General features: G+C 40.0%; 2 protein-coding genes across 2 annotated transcripts in view; both read right to left on the reverse strand.

The window, feature by feature from the left end:
- The window catches only part of akap6 (A kinase (PRKA) anchor protein 6), a 213,787-nt gene that overhangs the window by 148,499 nt on the left and 44,573 nt on the right, over nucleotides 1-20,715 (reverse strand). Inside the window, exon 10 of the mRNA XM_085343525.1 lies at nucleotides 8,995-9,117. Within this exon, the coding sequence (XP_085199651.1) occupies nucleotides 8,995-9,117 (123 nt within the window). The remainder of the gene's footprint in view (nucleotides 1-8,994; nucleotides 9,118-20,715) is intronic.
- On the reverse strand, nucleotides 16,182-17,624 carry LOC146611589 (uncharacterized). The gene has a single exon (XM_085343098.1). The coding sequence runs from the start codon at nucleotides 17,274-17,276 to the stop codon at nucleotides 16,581-16,583; it is 696 nt and encodes a 231-aa protein (XP_085199224.1). The 5' UTR covers nucleotides 17,277-17,624; the 3' UTR covers nucleotides 16,182-16,580.

Genomic DNA, 20,715 nt, shown 5'->3' on the forward strand with positions numbered 1-20,715 from the left:
ACTTAATTTCCAGATAAGCTGGTGAAATACCTCACAGCTAATAAACATAAAATACATCTATCAGCGCTACAGAAAACACAGCGTGACTGTCTGCGTCTCTGGGATAGGGCTGGGCTGATGTTAGGAATGAATTAGGTTGTGCAGATTAGCCAGGCTATCAGAGCGCGATCGTATTTCAGCGCCTTATTCCACAAGCGATTCGGCTCAGTTTCCTCCGTTTAATATATGGAGAGCATAGAATCGATAAGAGTAGAACAGCCAACCATCAATCACACCATGATAAGGCATGCAGAGCAGCTCTGCTTTTATGCATGTCAGACAGCGGGCTTTAATAAGAGGCTGTGTGTATGTATTTATGTGTGTGTGTGTGTGTGTGTGTGTGTGTGTGTGTGTGTGTGTGTGTGTGTGTGTGTGTGTGTGTGTGAGAGAGAGAGAGACAGACAGACAGACAGAGAAAAGGAGGGAAGTAGTGTAAAGAAAATAAAGACTTACTTTTTTGACAGAAAGAAGAGAGTGTGTAAAAGTTATGGATTACAAAATAAAAGACCCATTAGCTGTGACAAATTTCATGAGATAACTCTTTCAAAGGTTTTATTTTATTTATTTGTTTTCAGGAATGTGTATTGTCAGGAGGGATAAGAGTGTTGCGCCTCAAAGAAATCAAAGCTACCTCAATGTCTAGGATTGTCTACACAGAAAATCTCAACCTCGACTTTTATCAGCAGGAAGTAGCCATCAAAAAACGGTGATATTTTACTAAAAACCACTATAGATGGGGACTTTTGTAATTGCTACATACAGTATAAAAACAGATGTGGTGAATCTTGTATATAATATATTTGGTGGTTCTATTGCTTGTAATAGTTTTCTTTTGGGTTGATATTCCCATAATAGTTTTGCTGTGTTTATATTCTCATATGTTATTTTTAGTTTTGTTCCTGTTTGTAGTATTATTTTGAGCTTTAGTTTAATCCTGCATCCCCCGTTAAGTCTCCATCTCTGTGTTAGGTGTTCTTTTGTTACTTACTTCCTGTTTTACCTAGGCAGTTTGTACTGGGTTTAGCTTCCCTTCTCTTGGTATCCCTGATTTGTTCCTGCTAAGATTCCCACCATTTGCCACCTAGCGTTCACATCCTTTGTCACACCCTCTCTCTCAGCTGTGTGTCCTATGGAAGTCTGGGAAAACAACTTTCTGTCTTCACCTCTGTAAATATTTTACTGAAGAATTTAATGTCCGCAGTCTCTGACTCTGGGTCATACAGAATAAAAAATGGAATCTGTTTTGTAATTCTTGGTCATACTCTCAGAACAAATTATCCATAGGATGTTATTTGGGTAATGACTGGTGATTGACAAGTCAGTGACCAAGCAGTTTCACAGTTAGTCACAGTTTGTTTGAAACCAAGATGGTAGCAATGAAAATGTTGAGGTTTGGAAATGGGACTTAAGAAACCAATCAGTGATATTACGGTACTGTCTATGGTAAATTCCCATCTGTTGCTTCCCGCCTTTCTTTGTGTCTTTTTAGTAAATTAACAGGAATTAATAACTGCGCACCAGCAGCAATGAAGGTTGAGATAAAGCAGCGAAAGCTAACAAACAAGTTATCAAGCTGGTGCAGAAAGTGGACGCAGATGCTAATAAATACTTCAATTTAACTTGAATTTAACTTTACTTGTCAAACAAATTATTTGATATTATGGCTTTAAAAATCTTTCTTCTTTGTTTAAGGATATTTAGACCACACAAACACATGTTCAGCATCTTTGGTTAATGACATCTGACAATCTATGTTGAGTGAGAAAAATAAGTAAGTAAAGTTTATTTATGAAGTGCGTGTCACAAACAACAAAACAGAGTAAAATAAATAAGAAAATGAATAACAGCAATACAAAATCAGCAGCATCGCAGTTTAAAAGTTAGAAGGTGAATCTGGAGACTTCTCAGCTGCTGTGGCTGTTGGCCTCATATGTTATGACTCCCCGCTCTGATTAACATACACATTGTGCAATTGAGAGGTGAGCTGCTTCAAAGCCTGGATGATCAGATTACCTGTTAGCATTAGCATATTAGCCTGAAGCACAGAGTAGGATGGCCTCAGAAGCCTACCTAATATCATTTAGCTTTTAGCACTGCCGTATTAGTGAGGCGCTAAGAGGTGTGCAGTGCTGATGCTGAGATGACATTGAGGTTTGACATTGAGACAGTGTATTGAGCTGCACTGATCAGACACACACTTACAGCAGACAGGCTTGGGTTGATGAGACAAGATCTGATCAAAGAGTCTTTTTAATAATGATGATCAAATTGTCTCCATTCATACTGAGCTGACAGAAACTATAGCAGTATGACTGGATCCCTGGGGGGGGTGTTTATTCACCCAGGCCTACAATCTCCTTTGTTTTCTGTAGATATGAATTTTCTTGCACACTTCTTTCATGTTAAGCAATGAAATGCAATTCTGTGTTACATTTCTTTCTCTCTTTCATTTTTTTGCTACTTCCCTTTATTTTATTCTCCCTACCTCCCTCATACGGCTTGTTCCTCTTCCTGTCTTCATCTCAATCTCTATATTTCTTTTTCTCTTCTTCTCACTCTCCTGTCCGCCTTCAGTCTCCCTCGATCGTTATCTCTTCTTGAGCCCACTCTATACCCTCCTCTTGCCCCTCACTGGTTTTCTTTACCAACTCTCTTTCTCCTCCTTCTACTCCCCTCTCTTCATACTCTCATACTACACCTACAAGATACTGGATACATATAGAAATACGCTGTGTCGAACTGAACTCCAAGTGAACCAAAATGCATCCCTACAAACCACCTGAGAATGTTCAGTCCAGTCAGCGATAAGATGTGTCTGCAGTGGGAGCAACAACAGTAAATACAGAAAGAGTGTATTCTGGACTATTGGAAAACACAGAATTTATGTTAATTACATGGCTAGTTGTCTAAAGAGCTTGGAAAGAAAAGCGTCTGGACTTCTTTAAGTTGCTTGAAGACATTTCACCTCTCATCCGAGAAGCTTCTTCAGTTCTAGGGTCAAATGGTGGAGAGTCCCAGATTTAACTAGCTGGTCCCACGTTCTCATTTTAGGTTTGACAGCGTTTTAGTAGGTAAAAGTGAATGCTTTGACATGAATTGAGCTGTGGTTTGGGGAAGGCCTCGAAGGGGACTGGCAATGGCTCCCAGGCCTGGCAGATCCCCATGCACTAAATAGAAATGAAGGAGTTAAAGAATTGAGAACAAGGAGGGAGGGAGGGGCACGTAAACGAGAATGAGCAGCTTGCAGAACTGGGGGAACCTATGTAGATGACAACCGGTGAGCGTGTTTGGAGGTGTGGTCCTGTTCCTGAAATTCCGATACATAATCTCCAATTAAGCCCTGTGGGAGTGTCCCCCCAAAAGGATGATGGACCCCCTGATGATCCTCTACCTAATCATACGAGCCAAGGTGTGAAAACGGGTGTAGGTCACAGTCAACCAAGATTTCAGGTGAGCTCATTGTGAAACCTGGCCCCACCCTATTATGTGATTTCCTGAGGTCAGATGGCCCAAGATGTGAGTGGGCGTTAAGACGTCTGGGGAGGGATCTCAAAACTGGATTATAGATGGTAGACAGTTGGTGTCGTGAGCCACCGCCTCCGTTCAAAGATGGTCGCTCACAGTGGACGTAGATGGCTTCTTTCATTCCTCATCTGTCTTCTCTGTCCAAAATGTGAACATTGGCATCCTCGAAAGAGTGTCCTTTATCCTTAAGATGCAGATGGACAGGCATCTAAAGGACGGCTGGCTCTTCTATGTTGTGCCATGCGTTCATGAAGTGGCAGTTTGGTTTCCCCAATATAGAGGTCAAGAGCTTCTTAGACTACAATGACCTGGATGACTGAGAACCTTCACAGGCATATTCATGGCTAGTTGCTTTACACATCTATAGTACCTTCCCGTACTGAGAATAGCCTACATGGCTACAGTACGCTACAGTACATTTTTCAGATCTGCCTTCAAAGTGTGTTTTTGTCCCATCTCCCTCCCCTCACTCCAGCTGGTCGCAGAAGATGGTTCAGACATTGTCAGAGCCATGTCCCCATATTTGCTGTGCAACTACTTCCAGGTTATTTTGTTTACCACCATGATTATGATTAGTAACACCCTACTGTCAGTCCAGCCAAGGAAATCTGTGGTCTTAGATTTGTTTTTTCATTGGTGTTTGCTTCTTTTTTCATTTACTACAAGCAGCTAATCCTCGTCTTCCTGCTGAAGTGGATGAAGGCATAGGGGTAGCCTCAAAGTCAACTGTGGTTGATATTTTTGTTGTTTGTTATCTGAAAGATTTCAGATGTTTTGCTGTTATTTCAATGCTTCAGTGGTGATGGCGAGCTAAATGAATATGTTCTGAAGTGGTGGCCTGTTAATCTTGCACATTATACTTGAACACAATCTCAGACATTTCTCTCTCTCCCTCTCTCGAGATATATATATATATATATATATATATATATATATATATATATATATATATATATATACATATATATATATATATATATATCCTCCCCTTATGTTGCCACCAGTAGTGTGTTACTTCTGGTAATGGGATTCAAAGGCCTGGATCGCCCATCAGACCCAATCAATAGGCCTTTCATTGGCCGCCATCTCTTAGCGCCTTACAAAGAGCAGCCTGTGTGTGCGTATGTGTGTTTGTGTCTGTGTGTCTGTGTGTGTGCATGTGCATGAGTGTGCGTTAGTGTCCTCTTGCCTCACTGATCTCCCCGGGGTTCCGGAAAGACCTGTGCTTATTCGCTCCACGCGCCCTAAAACACACATATAGTCACACACACACACAAACACACACACACAGACACGCCAGCTGGACCAAATATTCAATTGGGAAAGCAACTCCACTCCACCCACTGCTGCCCTGGAGCTGTGTGTGTTTGTGTGTGTGTTTATGTGTGGCACAGAAAGCAATATAGAGAAAGAGAGAGAGTGTGTGTGTGAGTATGTGTGTGAGACAGAGAAATGGAAAAACAGAAAGAGAAAAAAGACCAATCCTGTCGCCTGAAAGCTATATTCACATGACTTACTTTGGTCAAGTAAAGCATAATGAAAGTAGATATTCGATGTTGTTGATTGTCATAAAATAGCATGAAAAAGAAAAACAAGCAATGTGTTAGTCCTGCAAATAGATACTGCATACAAAGCCTGATATGTCTTATTATTCATCTTTGCAATTGAACTGTTTTGTGCAAAAATGATTTTTTTAAAACACAAATGAAGTGAGCTCCACTGTTGGACTGGGTGAGCAGTTCCTTTATTGCCACAGATACACAGACTGCAGTTTATTTAGTACCACCATGCTGCCCCAGGGCCAGATATTCGCTAGAACGTCAAACGTGAAATAATCTGCCACTGAAAGTAGTCCCCAGCAGTCAGCTGGCTGATTTGAGAAATTACTGAGCCTTTAGAAAAAGACAAAAAACATGAACTGCTCATCAAATTATCCATGTTTTAAATTTGTTTTAAAAGACAACTATTCCTAGTTTCAGCTTTCCAAGCTACTGATTAAAACACACTCACCAAAATATTATTTTATAGTTATACTGTAAAGGTCATTATAGCTCTCTTGAGTTTGCATTTGAATTTCAAATTTTCTTGGGATGTGACTATGTTAAGTAGCTAGGCAGGTCACACATTATGTCATAGGAATCTAAGTAGGATGCACCTGAAGGATGTTTAAGACATTCCAGGATATTCATGGAATATCTTTAAGTAGCCCTGTTGACGTTACATTTTAAGGGTAATTAGATGTAAAGATGCCACCTCTGCTGCTAGTTCACACACTTTGTCGTGGTCCTTCTAGAGCACGGGTGTTAAACATAAGGCCCAGGAGCCAGAATGAGCTGAGGAAGACTTCGATCTGGTCCACTGGACAGCTTTGGAAAAAGAGGGCATCGATTTTGGATTTTTAACTGTCGTATTACTGAAATAACACTTCTTTTCTTACATCAAACAGGGTTAAATGTGTAGTTATACATTTTTTGACTGAGAAAAAAAGGCAGTTTTACTGGTTTGGCCCACTTGAGATTAAAGTGGAGAGTACGTGGCCCACGATGGAAAATGAGTTTGACATCTCTGTTGTAGAGTTTCGTGAGGAAGTGCTGTTGAATGGGCCTTCCTTATTGCTCCTTTGGAATTTTAATTCATGACTTCATGGAGTTTTTAGATATTTAAAAGAAAAAAAAACTATGGCCAAGGGATTCAAGCACCTAAGTCTTCTTACAGACTCTCTGCCTGTGACTTTAAAGGCGTGTAGAACGCCGCCATCAATCCTAATCTACTCAGCAGCTCCATTTCCTCTAAAATGTCTTAAAGGTCTTGTAAATGTAAACACATTTTGTCAGAGAAAGACTGGAGAGATATAAAGACAAAGGGAAGCGAGACAGAACCTGGCTCTACTCGGCAGTAATCAACGAAAGACACAAACACACACAATTATACACCCAAACACACACGAATAACTACAAAGTGCAAGTGTGACTATCAACCCCGGCACGCACACACAAACACAGAGTCAGTTAGCTAACATGCTATCAACAGTGTAGCATTTCAAAGTCCTATTAGCGATGCCTTTTCATCCGCTTTTGCTTTATTTAACAAGACGCGCCAATTAAGAGCCGGGAATTCTAATTGAAGCTAACCGCCACTAACGTTAGCGCTGCTGGCAACCACAACAAAGTCGACACGTGTAAACAAACCAACAAATAAGCATGCGCACACACCCACAGATACAGCACAAATAAGTGCATCTAGATAAGAAAATACTGTGTGTGTTTATGTGTGTGTGTGTGTGTGTTGATCTGCGTGCAGGATGCTGTTCTGCAGGGACGGATATGGAGATGCTGATTTGGAAATCTGTCTAGGAACATGCAAATTTATGCAAATAGCACCTCTACGTGTGTGCGTGTGCTAAAACACATGCCTGTCTTTGTGTATATGTATCTGTGTTTATATACTTTAATGCAAACACAATCTGCCGGTGATGGTGGTGTGTGCGTGTGTGTGTGTGTGCGCGCGCACATGCTCAGCACTGGGCAACACCGGGATTTTTACATTGATGTGATATGCATGTTCATGTCTTGTAGTCTTGAACGAGTGCTCCTCTGTGTTTGTGTGTGTGCGTGCAGCCCATATGTTTGCCATAAAGACCGTGAGTAATTGCCAAAGTGCTCCTCATCTGTGTGTGTCTCTGTATGTGCGAGTGTGCTCATATACACGTTGCAGCACTTACTGATCTATCTCAGAGCATGTGTGAGAGTAAATTACCAAAACACAGGCAGAGTTATTTGAGCCTTTTTGTTTCCTATTTGTTAGAGTAAACAAAAGAAGACAAGCGATAAAGATAGTTTTTTTAAAAGAAAGAAGAGAGACAAAGGACAAAAAAGACAAAATAGGAGAGAAAAAGGAGGGGCAGATGATCAGAAAATAAAACAATAAAGTGGGAAGAGGAATAAAGGAAAGGTTTTGCCAGAAGGAGGAAGAAAAAAGAGATGTAGATGAAAACAAACTGGAACACAAAAAAAGAAGCCAGAATAAAAGCTGTGACAGTGAAATGAGAGCTTGCATTCATTCCAGGGTTTGTTATTTTCCAATTATCCCTTTCTAAAACCATTTGTGTGTGTTTACAGGTGGCAGAAAATCCTAAGCTTTGACCTCTACCCCCTTAGCCAGTAAGTATATCTGTTGAACTGAGCACTGGTCAACATCGGCTCAAGAATAGTTGTTTTGAAGGAAATAAATCAGCCTTTCTTAGCGGTCTCACTGCGTTAGTTGTAACAAGTTTAATTCTCTACCTATGCTTTTCCTATAACGATGAATGAGCGGATGGATTTTAATTTGTCTGTTTATCCCGTATCTCCCATCTGTTATTCATTTTTCCATTTTTTTCTCTTAGCATGACATAATAAAAAAAAAAATCATATTTTTCTGCAGAAGCCCCGCCCACCTGCGGTATTTTTTGGATTCTACTAGAGCAGCTTTGTGTGGGGGTTCAATATTTTACAATAAACTTTATTTATGATCTACTGGGCATTGGTGCAGCACTTTAATTCATCCAGTATCCAAAAACAAGTTTAAGGAAGAGGCTTTTAAAGTTAGCTTTCTTCTCCCTCACAAACAAAAGGTCTGAACAGAAACTTGGGAAGGTTTATATTGACTGACCTCATCACTTTAATGTTTACCATGTTTTATGAGAATCCCATATTGTAACAGTTCATAAATGACACAAATAAGAAACACTAAAGTTTTTAATGCACTATTTTTTTTTAGAAACTTTCCATTTAAGACAAGTTGTTGTTTTTTTAAAGGGTGATGGTTGAGTGTTGATGACACAGCTTGGACAGTGCTCATTGTCTTGTCTTTTCTTTTCTCAGCAGCATTTGTGTGCTCTGTTTGCTGTGCTGACTCCCATCTCTGTCACTGATGTCACTGATATGTTTTGACAGCGTAAGTAGGGCTACTGAAATAACACATGACAAAGTAGAGAACAGTCCTATCATCGCTTTACCAGCTTTGGTTGCTTGATTGTGAAGAAGCGGGTTCCAATAGCTGCAGCTAGAAGTAACCGATTCTGAAAATAAGACAGGTGTGTGTGTCTGTGTGCGTGCGTGTCATGTGGGCACATCCATATGCATGTATGCAAATATGTGTTTATGCAACCGCGTGTGTGGAATGTGTGCACAGATGTGCTTGCACGTAGCAGTCGTGTACGTTTATTCTTCAAATGTGTGCGAGCCTTGACGACGGGTGCGTGCGCTTGAATTTTTGCGAGGAACACAATGACGCAACGCCGATGAAGACCCTTTGGTGTTATCACTTCTATTTGAGGGCTTAGACTCATTTTAAGGGATGAGGCTGAGGTTGCTTTGTATCAATGAGGGTTCACATACGTTTAAAAAAAGAAAGAAACAAAGGCAAGTGTGTGAGTGTTGGTGCTCTCACCAGGTGTGTGTCGAGGTACACCCTCAGGCTATCCAGGTCCTGTCTGGGCTGAATCCAGTTCTCTGTGCTGTCCAGCGCCTCCTGAAGCCACGAGATGAACCCGTCCAACTGCTGCACGAAATACTGGGGACAAGGGAGGAGAGAGAGAATTCAGTTTATGATTTAAAAAAACAAAAACAACAACAACAAAAACTAATAATATGTATAAATGCTGATGTCCAGGACCTGCTGGAAAGGCATCAGAACAACACAACACACACTAAACACTTCAGAGGATTGGGAGATGACAGAACGATAATGTGTAAAAAGAGGAAGGAAGAGAGGAGCAAAACAAAGCAGCAAACAGTTTGAACAGAAAATGGCAGAGAAGCACATCAAAACACACCAAGAAAGGGAGAAGTCCAACAGGTAATGGCATGCAACAGGGAGAGGAAAGGCAGAAAAGGGAAAAAAAAAGCAACAGATTGGGAGAACAGGATTAGAGTACAAGAGAAGGATAAAAAAAACAAAAGGGGGGGAGCGAGGGAGCGCCCGGCTGGTGTTTAAGAACTGATTCCAGATGAATTAATTCAAGGACAGAGAGAGAACAAAAACGAGACCCACAGGATGAAACAAGTAAACACACGTTTGGACAAATACTGAGGAAAGGAGAATGGAAAGAGAGAGGAAGATATATGGAGGAAAATACAAACAAAGGACTTAAAGATGTGCAAAAATGCACCGAGGAGAGTGAAGGCATGGAAAGAGAAGACAGACGAAACAGGAAGACCGAAAAAAAGCAGGTGAGGAAGACAAGAAAAGATTTTAAAAATACACATATAAAGGCAGAAAAGAAATCAAAACACAGATGGAAAAGAGGAAGAAGTGAGAGGAAAGAAAATTTAAAAGAGAGAGGAGAAGAAAAATGACACTAGTGCATGGCAGACAGGTGAAAAGTAAGAAGTGACGAAGAGACTGATGAAGAGACAAGGAGAAACAAGACTGCAAAAGCAAAAACCTGAGAGTTGGGGAAAGAAAAGGGGAACAGAGCCAGAACGAGCAGAAGGAAAAGAGATCAAAAGAGATGAAGTGGTATGAATGACTCTAGTGAGCTGAACACGTATGTCTCCATCACTGGCACGTTGCCCTTCATGGGAGTACACAGATAGATGTACACACTGACAGAAGATAGGGGGAAAAAAGAAGGCAGCAGCTTGTTAGTCAGTGGAGAGCTACTGCCATCTACTGGCCAACAGTGAGATTTATGATGCGCGGAAGCCTTGATGATCCACAACAAGATTGTACTAATCTAACTAAAAATGAAACACACAAAAATTCTGTTGTTTTTTTAAATTGCATAAACATCCTCTTTTTCTTCCATATGATGTGAAATGTATCAGCAGGAAAATCCACAGAATCCATGTGAAATAGCACCTGATCCAGTATTGATTTCTGTCTTTAAATCCACTTCACTCCTGAAGAGGAACAGAAGAGACTGCTTAAAAGAAGAACAAAGAGTCTTCAAAGGGAGGTGAAAGGGGGAGTAAACACTTTGGATTGCAAAGCAAGGATCAGACAGAAGAAAGGAAAGTGTTTAAACCTCTTTTAGAGACAAAAACAAAAGGGAAGCATTAAGGGTGTTTGATACAAATTTTGCGTCCGCACAGTTCTGCCCAGCTAAAACTCACACTCGCTGTCCAGGACTTGCGACGCTTGGAAGGGAGACCAACAAAAAGAATGGGAAAATACTCCAAGAGTAACCGAGAAAGAGCAGGCTGCACATTCACCTCGACGATTTTAAAGAATCAAGCCAGCATGTCATGCATGTGGTTTAAATAAGCATGGACATGTATGGTTTACTTCTCCAATAACAGCTCCAGGAGTGTAGTTTTAGCATAGCCGGTCCCTCAGGAGGAATCAGTGTTGCACTTAGCCATGGGGCTACGCTAGGTTTTCTTTTTGATTGATCGCTAAGTTTTCTTCTACTCTTTGGATCAAGGTTATTTCACATGAAGGACCACCCTTAACTGCCTTATTTCGTCTCGTGAGCTCGTGGGGGGGGAGAAGGCTGCACCTGCCTGTAACTCCACCACTCGGCCAGCTCTTATAGCCTCATGTAGCGGGTGAACGCATTTGTAATTAACTGATTTGACATTCATGTCTGATGTATCTATATTTCAGCAGTCTGTAGCTTTAGCCCGTCCACCACAGGCATAGTTGCTTCCACAGAGAAATCCACTACGAACACAACCCCGCACAGGTCAAACTGGAGCTGCGACCTGAATTTTATGTAGCCTGGATCCAATCAAACTACACAGAGCGTGCGAGCTACATCAAGCAAAGAGAGAGCGAGCTGAAAGTGATTTACATAAAACCGAAGACATACAGCAACTCCATAAAATTCATTCTTTCCACTCAGACCTTAAACATTACATCTGGAAAAACAGGAAGAATCAAGAAGACAATTCTAATATTTTATACATTGAGCGCTGTTTTCATATCTTTCACTGAGAGCTATCTGGAAAACTAATGGCAGAGTGAAGGAGGCTGTGGGGAGAAGGTAAATCTGATGGAAATTACTTGAGCTGCCACATCTGTGCACCCACGCTTTCACCTCGCCTACAAATCGCTGTAGCAAATCTATACGTGTGTGTCCTCATATGGAGATAGGTGTGTCTGCTTACTGTGATGATAAAATGTGCGTTTGCGAACACGTTCTATTGCACAGTGTTGTCTGTGTGTTGGTTTACTGTTATAGATATGTATAGTGTGTTTGTTAGTGTGAGAGAGCGTGTGTCTGCATGTGAGTCTGTATGAGATGCAAACCTTGACCAAATGAGCAGCAGTATGTTAATTACAACCGTGACCCTTTAAAAAAGCACACACACACATCAATATGATTCTGTCCATCTCTCCACCGCTCGTTATTGAGGAGATATGGAAATCAAAAGTATTGATGAGAGGAGAGGAGGAGAGGAAGAATGGAAGAAGTAGGAAGAAGCAGATAGTATAAGGAAAGGAAAGGGGTTGCATGGAGTGCAAAGCAAGATTCAAGAGTATTAAAAGAAGAGAACAAAGCAAAGGTTAGAGGAAAGGGATTGAAAGGTAAATGAGAAAAAGGAAAAGGGCAACAAAGAAGGAGGGCATCAGAGGATAAAAAGAACAGAGGTAAAGATCAATGAGAGAATTGCGAAAAGGAAAAGATGAGAAGAAAAGAAGCATGAGAACATGAGATGCGAAGAGAAGTAAACCATGAGAAGAAATGAGGTGAACTGAAGAGAAGAAGAGTGAGAAGGACAGAGGAGGAAGGCGCGAACAGCGGCAGAGCGAGTATTGCTGGTTTGGATATCGACCAGCATGCACTGGGCTGCTTACAGCTTCTTTGATGTCTCTAAACCAGTGAGGCTCCTGAGGGGCAGAAAGGCCTGCTGGGAGCTGAAACGCCTGATCTGATCCTCTGCCGCCTGGATAACTGCTCTGATATCATGCTTCATCTCCTGTGGTTCAGCTCTTCACCGCTGGATAATTACCGCTCAGCTGACGAGGCTTTCTGAAGGACGACGCTGATAGATTTGGACTCAAACTCCCGACAGATGATATTTGGCGTCGCTGATTAATATGTTAGAAGCAATAGCTCTGATTTTCCACCAGGAGAACAAAGCAAACAAAAATCAAGATACAACTGATGCTAGTCCACAGAAATTAAGATTCGATACCAGTGTTCACATTTTTATGATCTTTCAAGTAGCAAGGAGAAATAAAAAACAGAAACAAAATGTTAGAGCAGCAGAGAAACACAATTTAGTGGTTGTGTTAAAGGATTTACTGCTGTGGAAATATTAAACAACTTCTAGCAGTCGTGTAAAACAGCAACAGTAACTTCAGCCAGTGCTTCATAACAACAATGACTGCTTAAGGCGGAGGTTGGGGTGGATGGATGGGTCAACAAAACCACCTTCTATGCCAATCACATTTTATAAATGTTATCACTTTTCTATAATGGAATTGATTGATTGATTGATTGATTGATTGATTGAATCTTTATTTTGAACATGTTGAAAAAGTATAAAAAAATAGAATTAAAAGAGACAAATGAACAAAGCAAACAAAAGGAAAACGAGCAACCACAACTCCAAATAACGTCCATGTTCAAAAAGGAGCAGGAAGAAGCATAAGCTTATTTAATCCCACCCCTTTTCCACTATCTAGTATCAATAGACTACAGAAATACCTCCTTGCAATTACATTATATGTTATGTGTAAATTTTTTTTTTTTAATATATACACATATATGTTTCTATCTATCCATACATACGTATATACACACATATACACATTTTCAATAACCCCATTAACACCTCAAGGATACACAACCTACAATTATATATATATATATATATATATATATATATATATACATACCCATACCAACATGCGCACACACATGAAAATATTAGACAAGAACACCCTATCAAATCTCTACCTTTTCCCTGTACCCTGTAAAAACCATATCCTTAAACCGCTTTTTAAACTGCGCCATGCTTGGACATTGCTTCATATCTTTACTTAGTCTGTTCCACAGCTTCACTCCACACACAGAGATGCAAAAACTTTTTAATGTTGTACGGATACGAGGATGTTTTAAATTTAATTCCCCCCTCAAATTGTATCCCCGTTCCCTTTTAGAAAACATTTTTAGAATATTGTCAGGAAGCAGGTTATTTATTGCTTTATATATAATTTGTGCTGTGAGAAAATGAACCAGATCTGTGAATTTTAGAATTTTTGATTTTAAGAATAGTGGATTTGTATGATCTCTGTAACCAGTTTTATGGATTATCCTTATGGCCCTTTTTTGTAATATAAAGATTGATGATGGCGAACATTTGTAAGTATTGCCCCAAACCTCTGCACAGTAATTCAAATACGGTGCAATCAGGGAACAATAGAGAATGTGGAGTGATTTGTGGTCCAGAATGTGTTTTACTTTACTCAAGATTGAGACACTTCTTGAAATTTTGTTATGTATATGATTTATATGAGACTTCCAGTTTAATTTATCATCTATAATCACACCAAGAAACTTATGTTCAAGTACTCTTTCAATTTCCACACCATCTACATGAATCTGCACTTGTGCATTTCTAAGGGAATTCCCAAATAAGATAATTTTAGTTTTACTTAGATTTAGCGATAGTTTGTTCCTGTTAAACCATTTTTAAATTTTGCACATTTCTGAAGTAATTGTATCCAGCAGCTCCTTTAGATTCCCCCCAGAACAAAAAATATTTGTGTCATCTGCAAATAATACTAATTTTAATATATCAGATGCCTTACAAATATCATTTATATAAATAATAAATAATTTTGGACCCAGTACAGAGCCTTGTGGAACACCACAAGCAATGTCCAAGCATGATGAGGAATGGACACCCAGCTTCACAAATTGTTTCCGGTCACTTAAATAATTTTTCACCCATTGCAGTACAACCCCCCTAATCCCATACCGTTCCAGTTTATTAATTAATATGTCATGATTGATTGTGTCGAATGCTTTCTCGAGATCCAGAAATACTCCAGCTGCATACTGTTTCTGATCTATAGCATTCGTAATCTCCTCAATTGATTCGATTAATGCCAGAGATGTTGATCTTTTTGATCTGAATCCATATTGACTGTCAGAGAGTAATTTATATTTATCTAAGAATTTGTCTAATCGTTTATTAAACAGGTTTTCTAGGATTTTGGAGAATTGTGGTAGTAAAGAAACAGGCCTGTAATTTGTGAAGTGGCGTCTATCCCCGGTTTTATACAGCGGCACAACTTTAGCTATTTTCATTTTGTTTGGCACTTTTCCCGTCTGAAATGATAAGTTGCAAATATATGTTAGAGGTCCTACAATTCCTTCAATGACCTTCTTGACGATTTTCATGTCAATATCATTACAATCAGTAGATGTTTTATATTTACACATGTGTACAATGTCAATTATTTCTTTTTCCTCCACTGATGTGAGGAACATTGAGTTAGGGTTCCTATCAATCAGGTTTTCACTACAGTCTACTGATGGCAGTGACTCAGGAATTTGTTCTGCCAGTTTTGGTCCAATATTTACAAAATAATGATTAAAGCTGTTGACCTTATCAGCAGTGTTTTCCATAAGATTGCCATTATCGATAAAGTATTGTGGATAACTTTGTTGTCCAGAATTATTTTTAATGATACCGTTTAAAACATCCCATATTCCTTTCATATTATGTTTATTGTTGTTCAATATTTTACTATAATACTCCTTTCTACATACACGTATAATATTGGTCAACTTATTTTTGTATTTTTTATATTTATTTTCAGCATCTTTTGTTCTTTGTTTTAGGTATTCCCTATAGAGTGTATTTTTCTTTTTACATGCATTTTGTAAACCCTTAGTGAGCCATGGTCTATCTGAATATTTGTGCTTTCTGTTGTATTTTATTGTTGGACAGTTTTTATCGTACAACTCCATGAATATTCTTAAAAATATGCCATATGCAATATCAATATCAGCTTCTTTGTACACATTGTCCCAGTCCTGATTTAATAGATCGTTCTTAAATGCAGTCATAGTTTCTTCTGTCCTTACACGTCTGTATCTCAGTTGTTCTTCATGCTGATTTTTCTTATAATTAGTGTCATAAACTGCAAAAACTGGTAGGTGATCACTGATGTCATTAATTAATATTCCGCTCACAATGTTGTTTTCCATATTGTTAGTGAAAATATTGTCAAGTAAGGTGGCACAATGTGGTGTAATTCTGCTAGGCCTGGTTATTTTAGGATGTAAACTCAAACTGTACATAGTGTTTAGGAATTCGTCGGTCATTTTATGCTTTTTTGGATTCAACAGGTCAATATTAAAATCACCACAGATAAACATAACTTTTTGATTTGTTTTAGAGAATATTTCCTCTATGAAGTCATTAAATACTTGAATACTAGAGCCAGGTGTTCTATATATACAGCTAATTATTACATTTTTTTCTTTTTCCTTATAAATTTCAATTGTTATACATTCTAGTAAATTATCAATTACAGTTGTCATACTTTCTACCACCTTGTAGTTTAGGTTTTTATCCACATACACAGCTACTCCCCCTCCACTCTTGTTCCTTCTATTTACAAAATTCACTTCATATCCCTCCAGTTCAAAGTCCATTCCTTTCTCCGCATTGATCCATGTTTCAGAAATGGCAATAATTCCAAATGGATTTGTCAACTCATTTAGATATTCCTTTATATTGTTGAAGTTGGCATACAGACTTCTGCTATTAAAATGGATTATTGATAATTTATTTTCCGTGTTGATGGTGTGCTTAAACTGTTCATCAGTGAAGTAGCAGCAGTTACAGCTGATGTTGTAGAAGAAATTATTTTCCGGGTCTATATCCTTTTCTAAGTCTAGAACATTATGGTCTGTGTATCGAAATGTTCTCAGTTCCAGATTATCATAAAGAGAATTCCAATGAGTTATGTTGATATTGTTGCCGGATGCAGATGAAGTTCTTTTGGACTGTGCCATGTTGTGTGTCACGTCACATGTGTATTCATACCTCCAGAGTAAGTTGACCTCAGTATTTGTCCAGCTCCTCCATATTTCTGATGACCAACACTTTGGCTTGTTCCGGTGTTCCATTGAGTTTAATGAATACTTTACAGTTGGTGGTCCATGTATTTTGAATTTTTCCCTGTTTCTTCAAGTAACGTGCTTTCCTGGCAATGTCCGCATTTCTTTTTATCAGATGTTCGTTCATGAAGACATCGGATCCTTTCAGTTTCTTTCCTTGTTTTAACAGTGCTGTTTTCTGTTTTCTGTTTGCAAATCTCACAATGATGGCTGGTTTGTCACTGTCATTTTTTCGGGGTAGAGGGTGGCAAGCCTCAATGTTGTTATAATCCACTTCCACACCTTTGGACCGTAGAAAGGTAACCACTTGATGCTCCGTGGAGTTGACATCTTCCTCTCCTGGCCCTCCTACATTGTCAGTGGCGACCGCCCGGGCGTATGACCGGGGTTTGATGCGAAGCCCCGTGATGATAACATCGTTCATCCGGGTGTACTGCTCCAAATCCGCCACTCTGTTCTCCAGGTACGCCAGCCGCCGATCCTTCTCGGCGTTCTGGATGCGGAGAGCCTTAACTTCCTCGACCAGGTCCAGGATGGCTTTCTGCTGCAGTTTGACAGTAGAAATCTCCTCTGTCATAAACTCCAGCGACTTCTTAATATCGTCTCCTTCCTCGGCTGACAGAACTTTTTTCGGGCCCATGCTGAGAGACGCTCTTGTAGCTTTGCCGTGACGACCGGCTAGCTAGTTGATGCTAGCGTCCTTCCTCTCACTCGGAGATCGATGCTGTCTGGGCGGAGATCGATGCTGTCTGTGTGCAGTGTTGGCTGATGACTGCATGCAAGATTGTACTTATAGAAACAGATGACCTACTGTATACTGTCTGGTCATTAGGCTTAGAAGACTACAGACTAAGCTCAAATGACTTAACTGTATAATTGACGTTTTAACAACCCAAACACTGCTTGTATTTGTCTTGAAGGCCAGGTGAAACTTGAACACATATTCAACTTCTCTTCTCTATATGCCACTGTTCATGGCCCTGGGCTGCACGGTTTGCAAGTGCATCCACGTACCTGGTTAAAATCCACACGAATGCTGGGACTCAAGGCTTTCTGGGTCGTGCACCACATACTTGAAGAAAACAGACATGCTAACCTTCATGGTAGCTCTTAGCTATAAGCTAATGAATTTGGATGACTGGCATCCTAGCTTAACAAAATTTCAGCACCTGGTGAAGGTAAAAACCAGAACAAAATACGAAATGATGACTTTTCTGAGCGGGGTTCCAAAAACATTTTGGGGGATTGAGGTGAGATGGATAATTTCCACAGCAGGCTACGTTATTAGATTGACTAACTCGAACACCAAACACTTTTCCACCGCTGCGCCGAAATTAAAGAACTCGAGGGGAGGAAATTTTGATTAGAGTTTCATTAAAATTATTTGTCATATAAAACATGGAACCTGCGCAGCTGATTTCTGAGGAATATTTGGATAGGACAGGACTGCAGCTGTCTCCACGGTACATTAGGGTGGAATTTCATTTTGCCTTTTTAATTATTAGAAATTTGTCTATCTGTAGTGCGCCTGGAAGGAAGGAAGGAAGGAAGGAAGGAAGGAAGGAAGGAAGGAAGGAAGGAGGAAAGGAAAGGGAAGAAAGAAAGATGTCCAAATTAACAGAGAGTAAAAAGACAACTCTCACACCTGACTGCATCTCTAATATCGTCCCGGTAAAGCCCCGCCCACCACTGCCAGTTATCCAGCTCTCTGCTGCTGTGGAAATGGTTATCTAGTCAACAGTGGTGTTATAACCAGTCAAACATTCCTTTATACCGGCATTACAGGACCAAATTGGCCCACTAAAGTGTCCAATCTGCTCCACTGGATGAATGTTTAAGTATGAAAATTGCATCAGAGGGAGTATTTTCAGTACCATGCTGTTGGTTGCATTACAAAGCATTGTTATAAGTCATAAGGAACAATCATGGGAGTAGCTGTCCAATGTGTGAATTGAATCTCTAAAATATTTGTTGGCTCTTATTTATGTTTAATATTTATCTTCCACTCTGTCGCTGCAGACTTAAAGCTAAACATCTGCCATATCAGCGTCATAGAGTAATTACTTTTAACTCTCAGAACAAAAACTTTTATTATATGTGGGATAACTTAATTTTCCATTCAAGAAAAAAACACTCAAGACCAACAACGACGGCCCTGCTGCTCATATTAATGACAATGTGCACATTTCATGGGTTTAAATCGAACAAAAGCGAGAGCTCGTGGGATACTCTGTCAGCCTGTAATATACTGCATTGTCTCCAATAATGAAAATGAGAACATGGCTTTCTAGCAATAAGCTGGCTTCTGTGGCAAATTTTACTACCTTGTGTCATAAACTCTTTAACGGAGGAATCTGCACTGATTGCTTTTACACGAGAAAAGGTCACAGTACAGATCAGCTACACACAAAATTATCTTTATGTTCCTCCTACAACCCTAATTAGTATGTGCCAAATGTGTATTTTCTATCAGCTTTTAATCAGTGGCTGTGTGATAAAGTGTTCAGAATCAACATTACCAGGCTGCAAACAACTTTACTTCTGTCATTTTTTCCTTTACCTCCCCCTTACCCTGTTTATCTAAAGAAGCACAAAAGAAGAGAATAACACCCCTCCGCCTCATCATCCTCCACCTCTCTCTTATTTTCCTATCCTCTCTGCTGTCGGTGGGCGTCCCTGACCCCCCTGCTGGGCCAATCAGACGATTCTTGATGTGAGTCTGTTGTCTGTCTGTCTCCCACTGCTCGCAGATAGGCTGGCGTGCCGCAGAGCCTCCAAACACACAGACACCTCACACTGAGGACGCTGACGCTGGCCCAGGCGGTGCACACGATGTGATCACATGATGTATAGGACACTTATCTAACCAATGGGCTGTTTCTCCATAGTTTTTAGTTTTTCTAAAGAATTTAAATCCACTTCACGTGTCATGTCCCACACAGCGCAATTAGGAACTTTGGATTTCTGTGTATGTATCTCTCCTGCGTTGGTCTCATAAACTTTCAGGAAACAAGCCGCAGATTTACGTGATGCGGACACAAATTATGAGAGGATCGGTTCCGACATTACAAATGTTGAGGAGGTCAAGGTTGAGACAACAATGTCTAGACGGTCAAAGGCGGGAGGATAAAATATTTATGTCCAACAGTACGGAGAGAACAGAAACAAGGAGTGAAGCTCTGACTTGGGGAGGAGAAAGGAAAAATTGTGATTCAATGGAGTTACAGTCTAGTCAAAACAAATAATTTACTTTACAAAGTACAATTTTTTATGTTACTTCACTGGTACAAACCCATTGTGTGCAGAGGCATAACATGGGCTTCTATAATAAATACAGCCTGGTCATACACACTTCAACAGCTTAGCTTTCAAAAACAGGTTAATTAATGATCACTGTTTTGTTACACCTTTAAATTACTCGTAATTTGAAGCTGTGTCTCCATGAGTTGCTCAGGTGTAATGCTTCTGGTGGAGCACCCTTCTTGTAACAAATTTCACCTAGCGACAGTCACCAACCTCCAGCAACAACATTTTATTATACTGAGTCAGTAGCAGTAGCAGATCAGATGGGGATCTGTTGCAACCACACAGTTAATCAATCATGATAACCTTAGCTCATCACTTAATGCGCCATTGTCCTGATCATCCAAAAACCCAACACAATGACGTCCAAACCTCTGAGGCTGAAGCTTCAAAATGAATATAGAGTGGAACCCCGACTTACGAAATTAATTCGTTCCAGAGGGTCTTTCGTAAGTCAAAATTTTTGTATGTCAAAGCACCTTTTTCCATCGCCTTTGGAGTGAGGCGATGCTGGCTGAAGACGAAGTTCTTGGTGGAGGAGGAGGTGGCAGAGGTTGAAGAAAGCATACGTATGCATGCATACATACGTATGTGTACATGTACATAACATTATGGAATTGAATTGAATTTTTTTATAATTTTCCATTCTATCTATTTCGCTACGCGGGCATTTTGCCGTACCACGGGCAGAAATATTGCCGTTAAGTGCCTTCGTAACTTGAATTTTCCGTTAAATGAGGTCTTCGTAAGCCGGGGTTCCACTGTACTCACTTAAA

Source organism: Diplotaxodon limnothrissa, linkage group LG19 (genome assembly GCF_057381915.1).
Source record: "Diplotaxodon limnothrissa isolate DT_005_m linkage group LG19, D_limnothrissa_male_GT1.1, whole genome shotgun sequence".
Lineage (NCBI taxonomy): Eukaryota > Metazoa > Chordata > Actinopteri > Cichliformes > Cichlidae > Diplotaxodon > Diplotaxodon limnothrissa.

What these genes read in the sequence shown, in the direction of transcription:
- LOC146611589 (XM_085343098.1), bottom strand. Translation starts at nt 17,276, where the DNA reads ATGGGCCCGAAAAAAGTTCTGTCAGCCGAGGAAGGAGACGATATTAAG.